This window comes from Parastagonospora nodorum (genome assembly GCF_000146915.1).
Source record: "Parastagonospora nodorum SN15 chromosome Unknown scaffold_8, whole genome shotgun sequence".
In the NCBI taxonomy this organism is placed as follows: domain Eukaryota; kingdom Fungi; phylum Ascomycota; class Dothideomycetes; order Pleosporales; family Phaeosphaeriaceae; genus Parastagonospora; species Parastagonospora nodorum.
The window spans coordinates 151825-170323 of NW_001884556.1; the positions used below are offsets into that span (position 1 = coordinate 151825).

Here is an 18499-nt window from a genome sequence, read left to right on the forward strand (position 1 = left end):
TCAGCATGAAGTATCATGAAAATGAAAGGGAAGACTGCACAAAATATGGTATCACCAACCACGCATCTACTCTGATCAATTACAATACCCGCCTACGCATTCGTCTCCACCCCCTGATACTCCCTACTTCCCTCCATCATACTCCACGGCGCAAAAGCTACACACAAGCATTAGCCCAATTCCCCATCTCAGCCTACTCAAAATACGAGGTGTACTTACCATTCCCACTCCCCCCGAGAACCCCCTTCAACTCCGGGAAATGCCTGCCCAGCACATCCTTCATCACATTCCCCTGCACCCACTTCATCCCCACTTCACTATACGTCTCCGTATTCCAATCCCCCGCAATGAACCTATCGCTCTTGAGCCGCCTACTCGCCATGAGAATAAACACGCGGAACGCAGTGTCGCTGAAGCCGAAGCCCTTAGGTAAAGGCTCAGCGAGGCACCCGATCAACAAGTCCACCGTTTCGATGTCGTCGTTATAAAGTTTAGCGAGTTTGTCCGCGACGACCTTGTTGCCGCCGGTAATGGCGAGGAACGAGGGTTGAGCGGGCATGTGGAACAGCCGGCGGAATTGGTTGTAGCGCGGGACGCCGCGTTCTCTATCGCGCAGGATGTCGATGGTGCCGAGGTCGATGTGTCTCCCATCAGGGGTGTGCAAGTCCTTCAGAAAATGCGGCATGTTGTTGAGGGTGATTGCGCCGGGGTAGTTGATGCCGAAGCTGTAGAAGATGTCGGCGAAGGAGAGGTTAGATTTCTCAAAGGGTGTGCGGGTGTGCTCGAAGGCGACTGATTGGATGGGGTAGGTTTGTTTGTGGGCGCCGTTGGAGGCGGAGAAGAAGGCGATGGAGTCGGGAATTAGGGAGTGCATGCGGTACACGCTGACGAATTCTTCAGTGAGGGAGTAGGGCGCGGCATGGTGCTCGACGGTGGACCCGGGGATGCCCGATAGGGCTTCTGATGTTTTGCTCACGCGGCCCAGGAGCTTGTAGAGTCGTTCTCCTAGGATGCCCCACCAGTTTGCGTTCATGCTGATTTCGAGAGCGGGATGTGCGAGAATTGCGGGCGTCCATTCTGTAGTGTGGATCTTTGCCATCAGTGCGCAATTGACGAGGCGAGCGGTGTCGAAGAGTTTCTCAGAGGTCCAGTCGGGGTAGGAAATGTGCAGAGCGTCACAGATGGCGTTGTGCTCGAGGACGAATAGAGTGTGGAGAATCTCAAGCCCAAGCCACCAATTTGTGTTGAAACCCGTTTGAGGGATACAATTCGCGTCGCGAGGAAGGAAAGTAGCAAACTTTTGCTCATCGACGAGAAGCTTGCCGTTAGTCGCACCGAGACGTAAACCAGTTGTGTGAGCTTCGGACGAGCCGTAAATTTGACTACCATCCCACCAGTGCGTGTTTATATTTTTGTAAGCAGGAGAGGTGTTGTCGGTCTGGTCGAGAGGCTCGTCATCCTGGGTGGCGTCAATTTTCATCTTACCATCGGGACTGTTCCATGCATCGCCAGCAGGAAGTGGAACTCGATGTTGTTCTGTGGTAGAGTTTTCGTGCTGAAACCAGTCATGCACTTGGCTAGAGGTAGTGAGTACATAATCAAGACGATACATCTGGACATTAGATGAGCTGCTATAACAGTGAACTTACTACCTGGACGTCAGCAGATGCATTTGAGTGTGCTGACAAAAAAGGCTGTACACGTACCAACTGGATCCAGGCTGCGGCCAACAAATTCAAGCTAGTGGCTGGCTTGAACTTGTCCCTCTTCAACAGCTGCTCACTGATCAATCTTGGATTCGGTGTCATCAACTCTTCGTGACTCGGCCTGGCAGTATGCTCGCGAGCAACATTCCGTCCAAAACGCATTCCAACGCATCCCATCTTTGATGCCTCCAAGTCGTTGAACAAGCCATCCGAATGTCTTGTATGTAGGAATTGTTCGTCGGTGATGGCAGGACAGCCGCGCGTGCCTTGATCCTCGCGTGACGGGTACACGTCGTGGAGATTCTTCGAGCGCAGCTCATAGCGATATGCGCTTAGGTTAAGGACACCGATATAGGTGGGTAATTTGTGCCATGGTATGATCTTATTGATGCCTTTGTATACGAATACAAGTGCGCGTTGGGGTAGACTGGGGGTGTAGTTGTAAGGCTCAGACTTGGAAGGTGTAGACATGGTGAAAAAGTGCGAAATCAATGACGAAGAGGATGAAAGAGTTCGAGGTCAGGAAAAAGATCAATATTGGCTACACCGAGATTTTACTCGCACCAAAGATAACCGCTGAAGGTCTGCGCAAGATTTTGGGCTATTGCGAACCAGAGTAGAAGGATGAACAGACAGCTTATATCAGTAAACCAAGCAGATGGCTCACCTAACGTGGGCTGCGGGAGATGGCACAAGCGCAGCACGTCAAGGTTGACTGTGCTGATCAGCTGTTGTCGTTTCTTCATGTGCTTGTTCAGCTTGCTGACCCCCTTCTCGAAGGAGGACATCTTGGCACTCTCCAGCCTCGAACCATTTGCCAGGTGCAATATCAGCAGCGACAGCTCTGGCCTATGATACCAGGAACCCAACTGAAACAGAAGCTGCGGATTAGTATTAGGCTACAGCTTATCTCAGCAAATTCGCAATCTAGCTTACACGAGGACGAGGTTCGTGGACGGAAGTGGTTTAGCGATATCCATAAATGTAAGGTGTTCGCTACGAGCAAGGGTCGACATAAATGCCTTATCGCACGGGAATCAGAAAAACATGATGTGTACTTGCTTGTTGGACAACTTCGCAGCTGTTTTGTGGTGTAGAGTCGTTACTGCTCAGCTGCAAGTGTTCTATGGAGGGTGTTGATGTTGGAGTGCAAAACAACCTAAGCAGCACTCGTCAACACAAGTACTTAGGCTATGTGAAGAGAATCTAGAGGCCCAAGAGACTACTTGACAGGCCATGTCGTCCCCCAACAAGCAAATCTTCCAGGCCGCCACACTTTGTGACGCCAAACATGCTTGTGATCGTGCCATACCGGCTAATTAAGGCCACCGAAGTCAAAGAGGTATGCAGGTACTCGTTCCAAAAGTATCGTTGTCGGGTAGTTCCGACGTATGCGACGAGGAGAATACTCACGAAGCTAAATGTATGTCGTTACATGTTGCCGAATACACTTTGAGTTGGCAGTCCTCCCGCCCGAACCTCATCATCGTTGCCGGAGTAATAAAACTATATCTCTGTGAACCTTTTGCGAAGATTTGTTGATTTGTACTTCAAAGCAGAGATGTTGCAAGGCGCTGGTATTGTTGCGCGTCCAGGGCCTGGGCTTTTGAGCTACTGCAACTGGCAAGAGACGCGTCGCGTGTCTACCACCTGCATCGTAGTCTTATGGACCTCCAGACTGACAGGAAGATGGTTCTTCATGGGCGATATGCTCGAAACAAATGGGCGGAAGGTGCAAATGCGCATTGCGCGCAGTGTTGAGTTCGACTTGCGACCTTAGGCTAGCGTGGTATCAAACATGCTTGTCTTTTATAGCAGCAGTTCGTAGCAAATGTAATCTGCGACTTTGATATCGCTACCAGAGAGACCGTCCTTGCGTCTGTCAAGCTGAAATGGACTACAGCCTGCCGAGTCCGCCGGAGTTCATGCTGTCACTGGCATGACTCTGCTCGGAGTCCGTAGTGTGGCGCAGCAACCAAGTGGCCGTGCGTCCAGAATGCAACCCACGTGAGATCGAATTAGATCGAGAAGCTTTCGGCGTCAAGGAATCGTTGTCGAAAGCCTCAAATTCGTAGAAAGTCACCGTACTTAGCTAGCTTAGAATGTTAGAATGAGTTCAACAGGCCTATTGCGACCTGCCGGCTGAATGTGATGTATGCAGAATTTCTTGTTTCACAGCGTTTGCTCGCTGTTACACCAAATGATGACTTTCACTGCCGATTATGTTTAGCAAGCTCGGCGTTCCAGTTCAAGCGCGGTGATGTACTCCTTCTTGCTGGTCCCCTAAGGTGAGCCTGGTCGAGAGATTAGAGTGTGGTGCTGTGGCGCAGCAATCAGCAAAACATCTGAACGCGCATGAACGACAGTGTGCCGTGCGCCGTTATGCGTGCCAGGACTCGAAACATCAGGAGGACACGGCGGAAGAACAAACAGGACCCATGTCGCACCGAACGAGGTGCGGGCGTTTGATTGGCAGGGTAGATCTGGCGATGGGCGGGGAAGTGATTGTTTGACAGCATTGGCGTGACGATGGCTGTGCCTGAGAGCTTGGGGATCGACGAGCGTACGTCACTGGCCGCTCGACGGGCAAGAACCACCGAGACACACTTGACCTCGCTTTTGACTTTGGGCACGCTCGCATTACCGACTAGCAACTACCCGCTTGATCAGAAGGTGTCGCATGCTGAATTCAATAAAATCGGCTTCATTTCGACCAATCTGCGCGCGAGAGTTCAGATAAGCTCACCGAAGATCCCCCATACAGCACCACCTCTGCGCCAGGGTGTAGCCCACTTCGAAACTTGGAATCGCAAATCCCTCAAAGGCCTCACCACTTCACGCGCCCAACAACTTAGACTTGCGCAGAGAAGAGCAAGAAACTGGAACGAGATCAGCCTCTACTAGCCACTGATCTTGACTTTTCATACATTCTCACTATAAGGAAGTGCGAATCGCAACAATGAGCGCATCAAGCAACATCACGTCGACTTCGCAGCACGCCGATACAAACTCGACCACTACACCGCTGATTCGCGAGAGCAAGCCAGCCGAAGACAACAGTCTTTTAGCCAAAGGGAAGCGCAAGATTCTAGGTCTGGGTAAGAAACACGAAGCCGCAGAGGACAAAAGTGCTTCGGGCAAGGCAGGAGCGACCCAGCGCACCAAGTCTCCCACGTCTGCTCCAACTCTGCTGCCGTCGCCTCCCCTCACTGACCAGCGAACGTCGCCTCGAGGAAGTCCTCGAATCCGTCCAGTGGGCATCGGCGCCTCGCCCAACCGCAGGAGCATGCACCGCTCCACGTCGCCCGGCCTTCATTCGCCAGCCTCGTCCGCTATATTCGAGCGCAACGTACAAGAGCCCGAGGACTCGTCGGCAATCCCGGCACACATCAAGACGGAGGACCACATACCACCCGCATTGGGATGCGTCGTCCTTGGCCATCACAGATGACCATCTGAACCCCGACGAGGTTGAGATTGTTATGCACTCAGCCCACCAGCCAGCCGCGAGCGCTGTTGCAGGGGGCGCGACGGATTCTGTATACTCGCCGTCCCTTGCGCACGAGGAATCCATGGCCTCCAGCCACGCCGACGTCAACGAGCCAACCTCGAACTACGGATCACTGGATATGACGGACCCACGTCGCCTGAGCTTCATCTCGTTTGCGGACGTCGTACAAGCTGAGCACGTAGAGCAGGACAGGGAAATGCTAGGCTCGAGCGATGCACTGCAGTTTCAGAGCCTCTCGTCCACGGCCAACCGGTCCCCATCGCCAGTGAGGTCTCCAGCGTCATCGCGCGGAATGAGTACATCCCCGCCGACGAGTGGCGCTGCCTCCCCAGGGTTTGCGGATCACGGTCGTACCCGTTCGCCGGGCAGCCCGATGTCTCCGAGCAGCCCGCCATTGGGCAGCGGCGAGCCTCCGCTTCAAATTGAGACGATGCGTCAGGCGCTGCGCAAGACGCACTCGGGTGATCTGAGTGGTCACAGATCTCAGCCATTGAGCGCTGTTAGTCTGGAGGACAGCAATGCGGAGCGCGCACCATTCAGATGAGAGAGGCGTAGAGCACAGTGCGGGAGTCGCTGACGTTGAATTGCAGCGGTGAGCAGTATGCATTCACAAGCATGTCTCCCTGCTAGGATCAGTTGGAATATGCGATGGTTGAGGTGCTTATGGGTTGGGCGTGGAGCTCATTGGTCGGTTGTGATATCCATTTGGGAATTATGTCAAGGTTCATTGTAGTCGTCTTCTTTTCGTGCGTCTGTGGCAGACTTTGTCCGGTCATCAGCTGTGCCTGGCTGAGTCGTGGGCTGGGTCAGTCTTGCAGTCCAAATGTTTAGCCAAAGTTTCCTTCACCTCGCGTGCTGCTGACGACCTATCGTGAACGTCGTGTCTGTCTCTTGCAGTCTACTCATCAGCGTTGAGGCTTTGCCACTTGCACGCATGGTCGGGCCTCGCTTGCAGGCTACCGTGGCCCTGATTCGCTAGCCCCTGTGAGCTCGGCAGAGTCTACAGCGACCGAGGGAGGGCGACGATGGGCGTGGGAGCCTCCCCCAGCCCAAGGGCGTGCATCCCACATAGATGAGCAATCAGAGGCATGGCGCCGGCTGCCCCATGCGCGGAACATCAGCAGCGTGCGTCGTGTCTGTGTGTCTGTGTAAAGTCACGCACGCGTGTCTAGCGTCTAGCCTCAGACCAGTGTCGTAAATGCAACCGTGCCAGTGCCAGTGCCAGTGCCTAGTAGCGGACCTGTGGTAGGGAAGAAAGGCTGCGTCTGCGTCTGCGTCTGCGTCTGCGTCGATGCGTACTGAGCCTCGCCGCTACTTGATGCCGCGCCAAGCGCACGCCATTAGCTCCCAGGGTCCGCGACCGTCTCGATCCCATCCCGCGCAAATGCGATCCTCACGTTGAGCTGTCCTCCACATCATCCTCTCCGCCTGTGTATCCAGGCATGCACCGCGCATTGGACCTCTTGTTGCATCCCTCACCCCCGAATCCTTCTCGGAGCACCGGCAGACGCGGGCCGGCACGTCGTCGCTGCTGGACGACTTCGCGTACAGAGGCTCGCCCAATCGAGGCTAACAGACGGGCGCAACTAGCCTTGAGGCTCGGCCTAGCAGTTCCTGCCTCGCTCGTGCCCTTTGAGCCCTGAGGCAAGAGCGACTGCCAGCTGTTCCTGCCGCCAGCCCGTCGCTCCTTCCGTCCACGGCTGTCAATGATACTGCGACGCCATTGCATGTGGTGAGAGGCACATCGCGGCCCATCCCCATGGACCAAACACGGCGGCAGCGGAGGGAGACGAGCGCCGCGGAGGCCACCAAAGCTGCGTACTGGGAGGATGGACAGCGGGGCACCATCCGGGCAGTCACACCTGAGGCCACTTCGGACGACATCTCCACGTATGCCTCGTCGCCGCCCCAGTCCCCGCGCTCGCACGACAGCCAGCCCTCGCGCACCAATGCGAATCCCAACACCAACAACGCGAACAACCCGCGGAACTTTGTAGCCCGCGCAAACTCGTCGGACCCAGACTACGCCCACCGCAATGGCGGCCGCGAGCAGATCAGGCCGCGAGGGCGCACGCTCGAGGAGAAGGGCACGCGCGACCGCTCCCCGCCAAACTCGTTTGTCACGGGACGCCATCGCATAGGCTCCGTCGCCAGCACCTCGTCCAACTTCCAGAGCCTCCAGGAGTCGGTTGTGACGTCCATCGGCCACCCGTCCACCATCTCCCCGACGACTCACGTGCCGCCGCGCACCGCCAGCAGCAACACCCGCGGTCGCCTCGCGAAGCAGACCCCGCGCGCTACCTCGCCCTCCGGTTCGCCCTCGAATGGCCCGCCCGAGTCGTGGGTGTCGCCCGTGCCGGCGTCTGATGCCAGGAAGCTCAAGGCTCTCATGCGCCAGACAGTCGGGAAGATGCAAGGGCTGCTAGCTTTCAGAAGAGGGGAGGCGAATCCGTGGGCGCTCTCATTCTGCTACATCAACGACGAGACCGGCAGCCTGGTCTACGAACCCAAGAACGACACAACCTATACGCGCACTCTGATCCCAGATCTGCGCGGGTGTCGCGTAAAGAGCGCATACGACGGCGAGGCATACACAGCATACATTCACGTAACGGTACACAACTCGAAGCTGGAAGTGCACTTGCGACCCCCGACCCAGGATGAGTTCGACTCGTGGTTTGCTGCGCTGTTATGTTGGTCGCCCATGCGGCCCAAGGGAATACAAAACAGAATGGCCAAACCGCAGCCCCCGGCTTTGATGGAGCGAAGATTGGCCGACAGCAGACGACACTCTGAAGTTTCCTTGCTGAAAGACTCACCGAAGAAGGAAGCCCCGATCATTAAAGTCGGCAAAATGATATACTGGGACACGAGTGTGACGTACAGCAGCAATACCGGGACACCAAAAGCCTCGACTTCCGGGTCCGGATCTAGGCCGCAGGCTTATCGAGTGCAAAGCCATGGATCCCGGCGGTGGAGAAGAGTGTCCTGCACTCTGCGCGAGAATGGAGAACTCAAGCTCTACTCTGACACAGACGTAACGCTGGTTTCGACCATTCAGCTCTCTCAGCTTTCGCGATGTGCTGTTCAACGGCTTGATGCCTCTGTTCTGGATAACGAATTTTGCATTGCCATATACCCGCAGTATACCGCCACGTCTTCTGCACTAACGTTGTTACGGCCAATCTTTCTGTCACTGGAATCACGGGTTTTGTACGAGGTCTGGATCGTTTTACTGCGAGCATTCACCGTCCCACAGCTGTATGGACCGAAACTGGACACATTAGCCGAGGATGGAACACTTTCGCCCTCCTTTGGAACGCAAGACATGTTCAGGATGGAGAAGTCGCTTTTCATACGGGTGATCGAGGCGAGACTAATACCACCAGTGAGCCCCAAGGTTGCCGAGAATGTGACGCCCATCAGACCTTCTTCATCTGCGACAACGAACCCTGGAGGGTACCTTGTAGAAGTCCTTCTAGATGGTGAGACTCGTGCGCGGACGATGGCAAAGAACGAGGGAACTACTCCGTTCTGGAGAGAAGAGTTTGAGTTTCTGGACCTTCCTGCTCTTCACACTGCTTCTTTATTGCTCAAAAAGCGTCCCCCAAGCTACTCGCGCACAGAGAAGAATGTCTTCGAAACCGTGACAGGCTCTGACCCTTATGCAGCAGAAGGCGGCTACGCAGGCATTAGTTTCGACCAGACAGTCGGTAAGACGGATATCTATCTGGACGATCTCGGCCCGAATCAAGAGACGGAAAAGTGGTGGCCACTTGTAAATATGTATGGCAACAGTGTCGGCGAGGTGCTTGTCAAAGTCAGCAGCGAAGAGTGCGCGATTCTTATGGCTCGCGACTACTACCCACTTTCGGAGCTACTGCACCGCTTCTCCAACAGTCTCACTCTCCAGATCGCGCAGATGAACACGAACGATCTTAAGAAATTATCTGAATACTTGTTGAATATTTTCCAAGTTTCAGGCGCAGCTGGAGAATGGCTTTGTGCGCTGGTAGAGGAAGAAATCGACGGTACACTGAAGGAATCACCGGCCAGTCGTCTTCGGTTCAGCAAAAGGCTTGGGTCGAGTGAATCAAGCGAATCAACCCTTGGAACATTTGTCTCGGCGAGCGACCGCGAACTCTTTGTCCGAGACATGGGCAACAATGCGAAACTCGAAGCCAATCTCCTCTTCCGCGGCAATACTCTGCTGACCAAGTCACTGGACCTCCACATGAAGCGTTTGGGCAAGGAATACCTCGAAGAGACTCTCAGCGAGAAACTGAAGGAGATCAACGAAAAGGATCCGGAATGCGAAGTAGACCCAAACAAGGTCACCTCACAACATGAGCTGGACCGTAACTGGAGGCGCTTGATCAACTGCACGGAAGAAGTCTGGCGAGCCATCTACAACTCCATTTCGCGATGTCCTCAAGAGCTGCGTTTGATTTTCCGACACATCAGAGCATGCGCTGAAGATCGATACGGCGACTATCTGAGAACTGTGGCTTACAGCAGTGTCTCTGGGTTCTTGTTCCTGCGCTTCTTCGTTCCGGCAGTACTCAACCCGAAACTTTTTGGCTTACTAAAAGGTCAGTCCCAGCCATGTTTCAACGTTTTTCAATTACTGACCCATTCATGTAGATCATCCAAAACCGAGAGCTAGAAGGACGTTTACTTTGATTGCCAAATCCTTACAAGGACTTGCTAATATGTCCTCGTTCGGCACCAAAGAAGCATGGATGGAGCCAATGAACACCTTCCTCACTTCTCATCGCCTAGAGTTCAAGAAGTACTTGGACGACATCTGCTCGGTATCAACCGCTTCTTCTGCTGCTGTACCGATACCGCCATCGTACAGTACCCCGATCGCCATCTTACACCGACTTCCTCCAACTTTCAAAGAAGGCTTTCCTTCCCTACCGTATTTGATCGACCATTCACGGAATTTCGCTATGTTGGTCAATCTCTGGCTAGAGAACTCTGCGAAGTTTGCGCATCACATCGAAGCTGGGGACGGTGACTTGTTACGCTTCCACAACATCTGCGTCTCCCTCAGCGAGCGGACGAAAGACTGTCTCAATCGTGCGGAGCCAGCAGAGCGACCATCGTCGTCACTAAGTGTAAAGTGGGAGGAACTTGTTGAACAACTACAAGGCTCGACTATCGAAACTGGGCGTGGAGCAGCTACACGAAATCGCAGTGCCATTCGAGAGGAAGAGTATGAGGGACCGCCCTTGTCTCCCAGCAATGGTGAGGACGTCTCATCTTCTAATGCAAGCACGCCTATCACCATGAAGCCACCGCCAAAGACTCGGCATCAACAGAAGGCTAGCATATCTGCGTCGCAGAGCTCCGTCAAGAGCACCACCTCTGCGACAGCCTCATACAGCAATCCTTTTGCTGCTAAACAGGCCCAAGGCCACATACAAGGGCAGGGCTGGTCGAATAACTACGCTCCATCTCCGCTAGACTCTAACTCACAATCTGCGTCCGCGTCTGCAAGCGCATCCGTCTCCGCTGCGGAAGAAACACCTCCAGGATCTAGCGACGGTCTCCACATGGCACCTGCGCCCTCATACCCACAGACGCTCTCACATCCAGCATCACAAAGCTCGTTCAATTACTCAAATCCGAATGTGCACATCAACATGTCGAATCAGGCGAACCGATCTTCTAACACCATTGGACCTCCACCCCGCACTGCAGGCGGCGTGAGTGTCGAAGGGTCCGAGGACGGGAGCGTTCTAGAAGAAGAGTACACAACCGCTCTCCCAGCATGGTCTGAAAAGGAAAAGTCTGGCAAAGACAAGGAAAAGAAAGAACGCGGCCTCCGTGGCGTTCTACCCTTCCCACGAAAGCGCAAAGACAAGGACAGGGATAAAGACAAGGACAAGGACAAAGAAAAGGACGAGAAGAAGTCAAAAGACAAGGATAAAGACAAGGGCAAAGACCGTGACAGCGACCGCAGCACCGACCGCAACGGCAGAGATCGCAGCGGCTCCGCACTCGGCGAGTACAGCGCCCTAGGCAGTATACGCGGCAAAGTGTCGCACAGGGATAGGCATGGCAAGGAGGATAGAGACGAGGAGTTCTGACTACATGGCTGGTTTACGGGTACGGTGCCCGGGTCGGATAGACCGCCGCAGCTGTCTAAGCAGGAGATCAAGAGGAGGAAGAGCGCGGGGGAGTTGTTGACAAAGGGGGCGTCGAATTGAATGTACGGCTGCAAGCGAGGCATAGCGTACGACTACGAAAATACGTATCATCTCAGAAACAGAACAGGAGGATGTCTTGCATTTTGCATCGTTTGGGAAAAGTTTGTACAGAGCACGAGAACAAACGCTTTCCCCTCTTCAGTTCAGAACCTCTTTTGCATAGTTGTATAGGCGCAACGCGGACGCAACACAAAACCCAGCTGTTTATACCTCCTTTTCTTTTTTCCCAACGGTGGATGTTTGAAACGACAATCTCGTTTTTGTTTCCTTCGCGTTAGAGCGACGATGGTGTTTTTGGACGGCATGTAGATGAATTAGCAAATTTACATATCCAGCTGAGATAGACATAGGGAATGTACTTGGCTGCCAATCTAAATACTTTCAATGTGATGATAGTACCCCGCAAATTTTTTTTAAAAAAAAAACGAGGAGGAATCTTTTTGTGCGAACTAAATACCATCGACATGATGCGGTTTGTCGTTCGAGTGACTGCTTCCGATGCTCATTTCAAGGTGTGGAGGCTTGGGACGCCTAAGTGTTGATCGGTCTTACACGCCGGGGCGCAGCACGTTGGATGGGCTGTCAGACGCGGCACGAACGGGTGCTGCGGCTGAACTGCGCATTGCGCACGCAGACATATAAGGTTGCTTGCGACGCTTGCGTCGGGTTGCAATTATACAATTTTTTTGCGCATTTGTCGACGTTCGCGCTACCACCATATCTACAGAAAGCTGCAAAGTTTTGAAAAATCGCAAAAGCCACAATCGGGATTCAGATTAGCACAAAGATTCGACTTCTACCGCCTCATTCGTCTCGCATTATCTTAGATTATTCGTGTCTCGGGGCAAAAGTTTATCGTAGTCACGCGTACCTCCAACAAACGTGGCAGCGTGGCTGTGTTGTGAGAAAGAAGCAGCCAGGCAACCAACATCAGCACCCTCCACTCCAACAAAAGACACCCAAACTCCCCAACCCTCGGAAAATCACCACATCCTCCTCACAACAATATGGCATCCCAAATATCCACGCAAACGGAGCCTTTCCCCAGAATATCCTGCGACGACCACACATTCTCCACATTCGACTCCGACGCGACGATCTATCATGTAATGAGTAGCAATGGCGATGAAGAGCCGTTATACACCGAAATCAACATCCCACTTCCACGCCTCCCATCACCGCCACAAACACCAACAAATCCCCCCCAGGGGTTTCAGCTATCACCACCAAGCTCATCCCTCTCCCCACCCCCCTCACACAGCCGAAGTCGCTCCCGCAGCTTATCAGCCTTCTCCCTCTCTCCCTTCCGCTCGCGCTCTTCCTCCACATCCACCACCGCAACCACGACGCCGGAACGACTCGTCAAGCCCTCGATCCTCAGAAGCCGGGAAGTTGCTGCGGCGATGGATTTGGAGCAGAAGGGACGGAGGGGGAGGAGTAGCACGATTGATGCGCTGGCGGTTGTGCCGGCGGTGTTGGTGCTGAGTGCGGAGTTGTTTACGCCGGGTGGGGAGAAGAGTTGTGGGAGGAGGGGGGGAAGGGGGAGGAAGGGAGAGGGGTTGGTTGGGGGGATGAGATGAGGGGATGGGGATGGGAAAGGGGGACGGGGTGAGTGCATCTTAATGTAATGATTCGAGACACTGAGGGTGTTTCTCGTGGTTATAGAGAAGTGAGAGTGAATTTGAAGTCACGACGATTCATGGATGATTGCATCTTTTCTGCTTGCTTCTGATGGACCTAATATCCGCGATGCAGGTGCTTTGCCCTTTTTCGATACAATTGACCAAGTATTCCTCGCGCAGCGTCAGATATAAATGCTCCAGTGGATAAGTACGGCTTACCTTAGCATCATTCTTGCACGATTCAACAAGAGCGCTGTTGGTACTTCTCGTTGGACAATTGTCATCACACTACCAATATATCTTCCAGTCTTCCCGGGGCTTCGCAAATCCACAAGTTTGAAACATCTGGCATTTCGCCGTCTCGGCGCATCACATAGCCACAACCGTGCCGCACTGAGTAAAACACAAACTCTGGCACTGCCCACATGACAATATCGTCATCTCCGGTCAATTTCACCACGCTACAAACTCATGAACATGTCTCTGTCATTTGCCAGTATCGTAGCTTTTGCAGCAATCTTGACGTCCGCGGTAACTGAAGCTGGTCACCACACTTTACCAGTTAAGCGAAGCACGTATGGCATCTACTGGAAAGTACCAAGAAATTTCCAACAGGATCATGTAGGTACAGAACAACCATAAAAAAAATGCTACACTGAATAATGAGATCAGGGCCCTCATGCGCAAGCACTGCTTGATTCTTCGTTCCCACATTCAAGACGTCAAGAAGTCGCTCGCACTTTCCCGCGCGTGTCACTCGGTACTCACAGAGACAACGGCAATGAAAACACAATCTTTGACGATGGCGACGACGAGGATGTCGACGCCTGGTTCGTCAGCCTATGCACGACAGAAGTCGGTATTGGCAATCCTCCTCTGACGATGACCGCGACTGTCGACAACACTTGGAGCACTTTCTTCGTGCCTTCCGCTAATTGCTCGCACAACCCGAACGAGTTCAAATCCTGCAGGATTCATCCCATGTACAATTCGTCTGTCTCTTCGACTTATCAACCACATTTGGACCCTGCCAGCGTGCTGTACGTCGGACTTCATACGTGGGGAAATGTGTCGCAGGATAGCATTCATGTAGCAGGCATGGAGATCAAAGACCAACTTTTTGAGGAAGCGACGGTGTGGCACCCTGACGTCGGCACAGCCGATCACTTGTTCGACAATGCACTGGGCCTTTCTCTTTACCCTTCCCACAGTAGCGACGGACCAAACGATTTCATGACGACAAGTCCCTTCCAAAACATGATGGAGCAGAAACTGCTAGATCGGAACATGTTTTCGCTTAGAGTTGGACGGACCGACGAGGAGGCAGGCGAACTTGTCCTCGGAGGTCTTCCTAAGGAGCTCCAGAACCTAGACATGATTGAGCTGCCACTCGATCACAGCCGAAATTCGTCAGATTACCCGTGGGATTACTGGACTATGAACGGCTGGCAGATCTCAGTGACAGGCATGTCGTTCTCGCCAAATAGCTCCGAGGATGTCACGCCTGTCCTCGAGTCGCTCCAGATTGCCGTAATATCGTCCTCGTGGCCATGGATGGGATTGCCAACCGACGTGGTAAAGAAAATACACAAAATTATCGGCATACAGTACACCTTTCATTGGATCGAGTGCGATAAGAGAAGCGAGCTACCCAATTGGACAATCACGTTCGGACCGCATGGGCAATCGATCACCTTGACTCCTTGGGACTATCTGATTGAAGTCTACGACAGGGTGTTCAAGCAGCTCAAATGCATGTCTGCCTTCTTTCCTTTGGAACAATACGGGGATAAAGGCTTTATAATCCTGGGTCAGCCATTCTTGAATGGATTGCACAGCGTGTTTGATGCGGACAGGAAGAGCATCTCATTCGCGAATCGAACCGCTCTAGAGATGAAGTTCATTTCCCTAGAGTCTGCCTAGATGATCCACAAGCGGCAAAATCATGCGAGAATGGAAGAGCAAAAAAAGGTCAAAAACATACAACAGCGGGGATTCGCCAGTGGTCACCCACCTGACTACTAATCCGCCGGTGCGCTGCTTAAATATGGCTGAGCGGACGGGAAGCCTTGTATTCAACGCCCTATGGTCGTATGTGCCAGGAAAGCTTCTAAGTTCGTCCTATATCCCTGGCACAAGTTCACATTGATGGATCGTGGTAGGGGCACATGGGGACATCATCCGGCCAATCAACATTGAACGGCCATACGTCAATTACACTTGTATGAAGCGACATGTACTACCCGCAGTGCTATCTTGTGAGGTGTAAATAGATATCTTCAATCAATCAAGCAAGAACTCCGTACTCTTATTTTGTGTGCTTCAACTTCCTTGTCTGCCTAAGGCTTGCTTTTTATAACCGACTGTATGTCATGACTAGCTGTGAAGGCTAACGTTGCATCTAGTCTGCCCTAGCGTTCCAAGAGACGGCACATCTCTGCATCCCCGAGCTGCACGGCTAGCTGCATGGCTAACTGTAAGGCCTCTTGTCCTCCGTTGACGTTTTGTGTAGTCGGGCCGGGCTCGGTATACGATAGTAGTATTCTTGCAGCCTCGTACCGGCCTTTTGAGTTTGACTCGTTCCTAACAATCCTCATTAGGGCTGTTTCTCCATTGCTGTCAACCTGGTGGACGACTCTCTGTACGCGGGGAAGTAGAAGTCGGACGATTGCTGGGTTGCAATGTACTGTTGCCATGTGCAGCAGACTTTCACCTCGAGAGTTCATGCTTTGGAGATCTACCTCCAAATCGGTCTCACTCAGTAAATATTCTACCGCATCCGCGTGGTTCCCCAAGATAGCCTCGGCAATCGGTCGCGAGTCACGCCACAGCTCAGTCCTCAGCCCCTCCATGTGCTGTGCGCGATCGAGTAATCGCTGCATCATCGGTAGGCAGCCGGCGCGAGCAGCTACGCATAGAAGTTCGTTTCCCCATTGTTCTTTCACAAGTACGTCCATTATGTTGTCGACAAGATCGAAAACTTCTGCCCAATTTTCATGGCGTGAACCATAATCAGACCATCTCTTGATGACCAGTCGGAAGAACTCAAGGTTGCGAAGCTGATGGCGAATTTTGCCTTCCAAGAAGAGTGTCTTGAGCTTTGATAAATCACCCCACTGCAAAACATGGTCGGCAGCACAGACAGCTGGTGAACAAAGATAGTTCTCGTTAGCGAAGTCCGAGTTCTGGAGCATATCGCGCAGGATTGCGTCTGAGCCGTAAAGTGAAGTGATGCTAAGTGGATCGTATAGCCGACTGTCAAAATCGAACCTGGCTTTGATAGCGCAACCTGGACGACAGTTTTGATTGGTCCAGTTGTCCAGTCGCATTGAACCTGCTTGACAAAGACGCTCTAGCTTTGATAAGGATGGGAAAGGACCCCTTTCGGTGGCACCGAAGTGCTTGAGCCAGTGGCTGGATGCGTAAACGAAGAATTCACCAAAGCCACGTTCAGCCGGATCGTAGCGTATCATATCTTCTTCCCACTCTTCCCATGTGCACTCGACAGTGTACTCGAAGGACTTCCGGTCGCTGAACAAGTCGAAATCTTGAGGGAGCTCGTCAATTCCAATTTGCTCCTCAGAGAAAAGAGGAACAGTGCCGACTTCTTCGAGCAGGAGATATTTGATGCAGACGTCTAACATGAACGCTTCCAAGTTCTCGATCCGAGGCGCAATCGCTTGCCTAGACGCTGAGGAGGTGTTAAACCCCTTAAGATATGACCAGTCTCGTACAACAAATTCCTTCACTGACTGGTGGACGAGTCGGACTTGACGCTTTCTGAGATCTGTGAAATCAACACGAGCGACGAAAGGATAGATCAGACTCATCACTCTTTGATGGTCGACTAGTTCAGCAAGAGCAGCAACAGTTCTAACCTCGTATTGAGCCGCGGCTAATGCCACGGCCCAGGTAAGCTCTTGGATGCTGAGAGGTCTACACGCGGCAGAGAGAAGCTTCAAGGCTAGAGCTGCAAGCTCTTCATTCTCTGGATCGTTCGAAGAGTTCCGTGAGAGTAAGGTGGTATAAAGTTTCGAGAGCTGCCCTGGTAAAGACATCTCCTTCAAGAAAAGACGCATCGGCGCAAGCGCTTTGATCTTACGAACTTCAATGAGCTCGACAGTCATCTTTGTCCATATAGCGCTTCCCTGTGCCAAACGAGACAAAGTTTCTATCACGAGTTCCTTGACATCCTTTGAAAGATAGGACAGTTGCTCTTGGACGGTATGTCGGACAATGACACCATCTCTGTCAACGTTGGACTCCAAAGTGATTCTGGTCGTTTGAGTCAGCTGCTCCAGGATCTCTTCTTCCGGCCGCGAAGAGAGAAGGATTTTGAGCCTAGGGGTTTGCTTTAGCAAGGTTTCTAGCACTCGCAAAAGTGTTTTTCGTGATGCTCTATCGCACTCGTCGAGACCATCGATAACAATAAAGAGTGTGCGGTCGAGCGTTGCCAGAACCAACTCCATGAATTCTCCCAACTTGCTTGCGCTCGATGCCGGTTCTAGGGTTCCGGATGCTTGATTTTCCTTGTACCATTCATAAAACGTCTTCTTCAGGCCAGTAAGCTGTTCAAGCAGCGCCAAGATCAATCCGGACAAGATACTGACGGCTTGTCCAGATTCATCATCTCGGCAGTAGTAATAGCACACCTTAGGCCGGGGTATTTGGCATCCACTCCTTTGATTCAACTCATCCACTAGGAATGTCATAGCGACCGTTTTCCCACAGCCCATGTCGCCAAGAATTAGAAGTTGTTGAGATTCGGAGGCGTCGCACCAATGCATAAAGTTAGGGTGCGTGAGTAAGAATTTGCAGGCCTCATCGCTTCGAAGCTCTTTAAGACGATTGTGGTGTCGAGCCTGCTGATCCATCCTACTGCCTTCAAGCCACCTAGCAACTGAAATCGATTAGCAAGTACCATGCGTACGGTAACAAAAACTTACTTTCCCGGTCGTAAAGCATCGACTTGATATCTTCAACGATCTCCCACGTCGACTTTTGGATGAGTTTATGGAGAATGTCGGCATGTCCCAAAAACTCTTGGACGATGTTCGGCAGACGGTCGGTTTCTAAAACCATCGTCATTGCCAACTTCCTTCCTCTTTGTGTAAGAATTTCGTGCGCAACCTTATAAAACTCCAAGATCTTTTGGTACACACAAACAAGTGCCTGTATAGTGTCAGTACAATTATGAAGCTTGCCATTGTACGTACCGTATGAATGTCCGTCTTGTTTACTCTCTGTCCAAGTGTGTCGCAATCATCAATGTAAGAGATTTGCTCCAACATCTCACCAATCTGCTTTGCAAACTAGTGTTTTCAGTCTAGCCTGGGGCTTGCTGGAATTAGCCATACAAAGCACTATTGGTACGAGTTGGTGCAAATTAAAATTGATGTCATGTAACCTCTCGATAAACAATCCCTAGTGATTTTGTAAATA

The 18499-nt window shown here is 52.4% G+C and overlaps 8 protein-coding genes across 8 annotated transcripts; 5 read left to right on the forward strand and 3 right to left on the reverse strand.

The window, feature by feature from the left end:
- Nucleotides 1–193: 193 nt before the first annotated feature.
- On the reverse strand, nucleotides 194–2177 carry SNOG_05522 (hypothetical protein; the record flags this gene model as incomplete). The annotated part of the gene is made up of 2 exons (XM_001795875.1): nucleotides 194–1536; nucleotides 1703–2177. The coding sequence occupies 2 exons, from the start codon at nucleotides 2175–2177 to the stop codon at nucleotides 194–196; spliced, it is 1818 nt and encodes a 605-aa protein (XP_001795927.1).
- Nucleotides 2178–2260: 83 nt separating this feature from the next.
- Nucleotides 2261–2494, reverse strand: SNOG_05523 (hypothetical protein; the record flags this gene model as incomplete). The annotated part of the gene is made up of 2 exons (XM_001795876.1): nucleotides 2261–2307; nucleotides 2374–2494. The coding sequence occupies 2 exons, from the start codon at nucleotides 2492–2494 to the stop codon at nucleotides 2261–2263; spliced, it is 168 nt and encodes a 55-aa protein (XP_001795928.1).
- A 1741-nt stretch (nucleotides 2495–4235) lies between these two features.
- SNOG_05524 (hypothetical protein) lies at nucleotides 4236–4610 on the forward strand (the record flags this gene model as incomplete). The annotated part of the gene is made up of 1 exon (XM_001795877.1): nucleotides 4236–4610. One exon carries the CDS (start codon nucleotides 4236–4238, stop codon nucleotides 4608–4610), a length of 375 nt encoding a protein of 124 aa, XP_001795929.1.
- Nucleotides 4611–4665: 55 nt separating this feature from the next.
- Nucleotides 4666–5761, forward strand: SNOG_05525 (hypothetical protein; the record flags this gene model as incomplete). Its single annotated transcript, XM_001795878.1, has 2 exons — nucleotides 4666–5075; nucleotides 5101–5761. 2 exons carry the CDS (start codon nucleotides 4666–4668, stop codon nucleotides 5759–5761), a joined length of 1071 nt encoding a protein of 356 aa, XP_001795930.1.
- A 1215-nt stretch (nucleotides 5762–6976) lies between these two features.
- SNOG_05526 (hypothetical protein) lies at nucleotides 6977–11315 on the forward strand (the record flags this gene model as incomplete). The annotated part of the gene is made up of 2 exons (XM_001795879.1): nucleotides 6977–9809; nucleotides 9919–11315. The coding sequence occupies 2 exons, from the start codon at nucleotides 6977–6979 to the stop codon at nucleotides 11313–11315; spliced, it is 4230 nt and encodes a 1409-aa protein (XP_001795931.1).
- Nucleotides 11316–12442: 1127 nt separating this feature from the next.
- On the forward strand, nucleotides 12443–13015 carry SNOG_05527 (hypothetical protein; the record flags this gene model as incomplete). The annotated part of the gene is made up of 1 exon (XM_001795880.1): nucleotides 12443–13015. One exon carries the CDS (start codon nucleotides 12443–12445, stop codon nucleotides 13013–13015), a length of 573 nt encoding a protein of 190 aa, XP_001795932.1.
- Nucleotides 13016–13634: 619 nt separating this feature from the next.
- On the forward strand, nucleotides 13635–14980 carry SNOG_05528 (hypothetical protein; the record flags this gene model as incomplete). Its single annotated transcript, XM_001795881.1, has 2 exons — nucleotides 13635–13678; nucleotides 13828–14980. The coding sequence occupies 2 exons, from the start codon at nucleotides 13635–13637 to the stop codon at nucleotides 14978–14980; spliced, it is 1197 nt and encodes a 398-aa protein (XP_001795933.1).
- Nucleotides 14981–15653: 673 nt separating this feature from the next.
- Nucleotides 15654–17769, reverse strand: SNOG_05529 (hypothetical protein; the record flags this gene model as incomplete). Its single annotated transcript, XM_001795882.1, has 3 exons — nucleotides 15654–15743; nucleotides 15799–17398; nucleotides 17465–17769. The coding sequence occupies 3 exons, from the start codon at nucleotides 17767–17769 to the stop codon at nucleotides 15654–15656; spliced, it is 1995 nt and encodes a 664-aa protein (XP_001795934.1).
- Between the last annotated feature and the right edge of the window lie 730 nt (nucleotides 17770–18499).